Source organism: Penaeus japonicus, unplaced genomic scaffold (assembly GCF_977035675.1).
Source record: "Penaeus japonicus unplaced genomic scaffold, GWHDUDI00000001_assembly GWHDUDI00000028, whole genome shotgun sequence".
Taxonomy (NCBI): domain Eukaryota; kingdom Metazoa; phylum Arthropoda; class Malacostraca; order Decapoda; family Penaeidae; genus Penaeus; species Penaeus japonicus.
Genome location: NW_028234430.1, coordinates 4,377,815 through 4,380,314, shown reverse-complemented (window position 1 = coordinate 4,380,314; position 2,500 = coordinate 4,377,815). Strand labels below are relative to the sequence as shown.

Here is a 2,500-nt window from a genome sequence, read left to right as displayed (position 1 = left end):
AGAACCATTACGTATTATGCATTGCTTATATAATTTTTTTCTTCTTGAAGCCATGTACGTTTATCTGCGTTGCTATCATGCATACTTAGGTATATCACATGTTCTCAGACTTACACACGCAGTTAATGTATCACAATAAATTAGGACGACATTGAGTACATTCCTTATATGGTAAGTGCAAGACAATAATGTACGTCAATACATATCACAGAAATGTACACTTACACGCTTACAAAAGACACTTAGAAACACCCATAAATAACGAAAACATTGAAAGATATTCCCGTTTAAAGCAAATACAAAAAGTGACTTGCTTTACAAAGCAAAAACCTACGCGCAGACACAAACAGATATTTCCGAATATGCAACAAACTCAAGAGAGATTTCAATAAATATACACTCATCAGACCAAGCAATCTTGCACACATAAACACGTATATAGACACCTATAGATAAGTAAAACACTCAACACATGCCTTTGTAAAGCAAGCACAAAAAGAGGTCTTGATTTCCCCCTCGAGAGAGATTTCAACAGACCTATTTACCACACGACGCAACCCCACCAAACTTACCAAAAAGCAACGTCTAAAATAACCTCCAGATTTCCCTCGTAAAGCAAGCACAGCAAGCACAGCAAGCACAGCAAGCAAGAGGGACTTGGGGTGGTTTTCTCTCGCAAGACCGAACGAGAGAGAGAGAGAGAGACTTCAACTAGAGCAACCAGGACGCCAGCCCTGTAAGATACTTACCATTCTTGGATTTCGGAAGTTCACCATCTTGGAAACATGCTCGATCCTTCCTTGTCCAATCACTTTATGACGTGCATCACTAACTCGGTCAACGGACATGAAATTTGCAACGGAAGAATGGGCGGAAATATTCTATCTGTTGATATATCTATGTCTAGATAGATATAGAATAGATACAAAGGCAAATAAAAGCACTGCAACTTTCTTCTGAATCAGAAAGGCAACCGTTATATATTTTTTTCAAACCTTATCTTTGGCTCTTCTGTTTTCTATTAAAAATTATTATAACCAATATTATTATTATATATATTTTTTATTTTATTTACAATTCACTTATCGACCGCAGCAAGGGCACAAAAAAATACACAATGTACCTCTTTTTTCTTCTTATAAACAATCTCACTTCACACAATCATAAATCAAGTCGCAAACTGCCGACACGGAGAAGAAGAAAAAAAATAAATAAACACATATACAATCCGTTTCACAAACTCCCAAACACCTCCAAGATAACAATATTCTTTATATCCCGTGATTGTCGAACGGAAAACAAACTCTTGGAATTCGGGGGGTTTGAGCGAGCGAGTGCGTGGCTGAGACGATGAGACACACACAACCTTCCTCCACCAGAGACCGCGCGCTACTGGGACTCTTGCTGCTAATGGACCGGGATGGACAATCCACCGCCGCCTCCCTCCCTCCTCCCCCCTACCCCTGCTCCCCCTACTCCTCTTACTCCTCCTCCTCCTCCTCCTTCGCCTTCTACTCCTCCTTTTTTTTTTTTCTTCTTCTTCTCCTTATTCGCCTTCTCCTTCTTCTTCTTCTTCTTCTTTTCTTTTTTTTCTTCTTCTTCGCCTTCTTCTCCTTTTCATCTTCTTTTATTTCTTCTTCTTTTCTTTCTTCCTCTTCCTTCTTCTTCTTCTTCTTCTCATTTCTTCTTTTTTCTTCTTTCTTCTTCGCCTTCTTCTCCCTTTTCATCTTCTTCCTCTTCTTCTTTTCATTTTTCCTCTTCCTTCTTCTTCTCATTTCTTCTTTTTCTTCTTTCTCCCTCTCTTCTTCTCTTCCTCCTCCCTTTCTTCTACTTCTGTTCTTCCTCCTCCCTTTTCTTCTTTCTTCCGTCCTCTTTTTTTTTCTTTTTGTTCTTCCTGCTTCCCATTTTCTTATTCTTTTCCTCCTCCTCCCCTTTCTTCTTCCTTCTTCCCTCTTCCTTATCTTCGTCTTTTTTTCTCCTCTAAGCTTCCCTTTTTCTTCCTTTTCTCTCTTGATATTCTTTTCAATTTATTCTTTATATTCTACTCCCCATTTTCTATTATTCCTTTTTCCTTTTTCTCATCTTTACTTTCTTTCGTCTTTTCTATTTTGCTCTCCTCCTCCTACTCTTACTCTGCCTCTGTCTCTTCTTCCTCTTCTTCTCTTGCTCCTCCTCCTCCTACTACTACTACTACTACTCTTACTCTTACTCTATCTCCTCTTCCTCTTCTTCTTCTTCTTCATCTTCTTCTCCTCTTCTTCCTCCTCCTCCTACTCTTACTCTATCTCTTTTTTCTCTTCCCCTTCTTCTTCTTCTTCTTCTCCTCCTCCTCCTCCTCCTCCTCCTCCTCCTCCTCCTCCTCCTCCTCCTCCTCCTCCTCCACCACCACCTCCACCCTTCCACCTCCTCATCCAAGACCCCCACCCCACTACGTCTTCCTACTCCTCCTCCTCCTCCTCCTCATTCACCACCCCCACTACCCCTCCCCACCCCCACCCCC

At 40.8% G+C, this 2,500-nt stretch overlaps 1 protein-coding gene across 4 annotated transcripts in view; it reads right to left on the bottom strand.

Annotated features, from left to right (window-relative positions):
- Positions 1 to 1,394, bottom strand: part of LOC122248599 (uncharacterized) — a 168,384-nt gene extending 166,990 nt beyond the window's left edge. Inside the window, exons 1-2 of one of the 4 annotated variants that reach the window (XM_043008716.2) lie at positions 1,367 to 1,388; positions 750 to 903 (exon numbers count right to left, since the gene is read on the bottom strand). In XM_043008716.2, coding sequence (XP_042864650.2) covers positions 750 to 848 — 99 coding nt within the window. In that variant the 5' untranslated portion in view covers positions 849 to 903; positions 1,367 to 1,388. Of the gene's footprint in view, positions 1 to 749 lie in introns of all 4 variants that reach the window. The other 3 variants (XM_043008715.2, XM_043008713.2, XM_043008717.2) reach the window with 3 other exon arrangements.
- Positions 1,395 to 2,500: the final 1,106 nt, after the last annotated feature.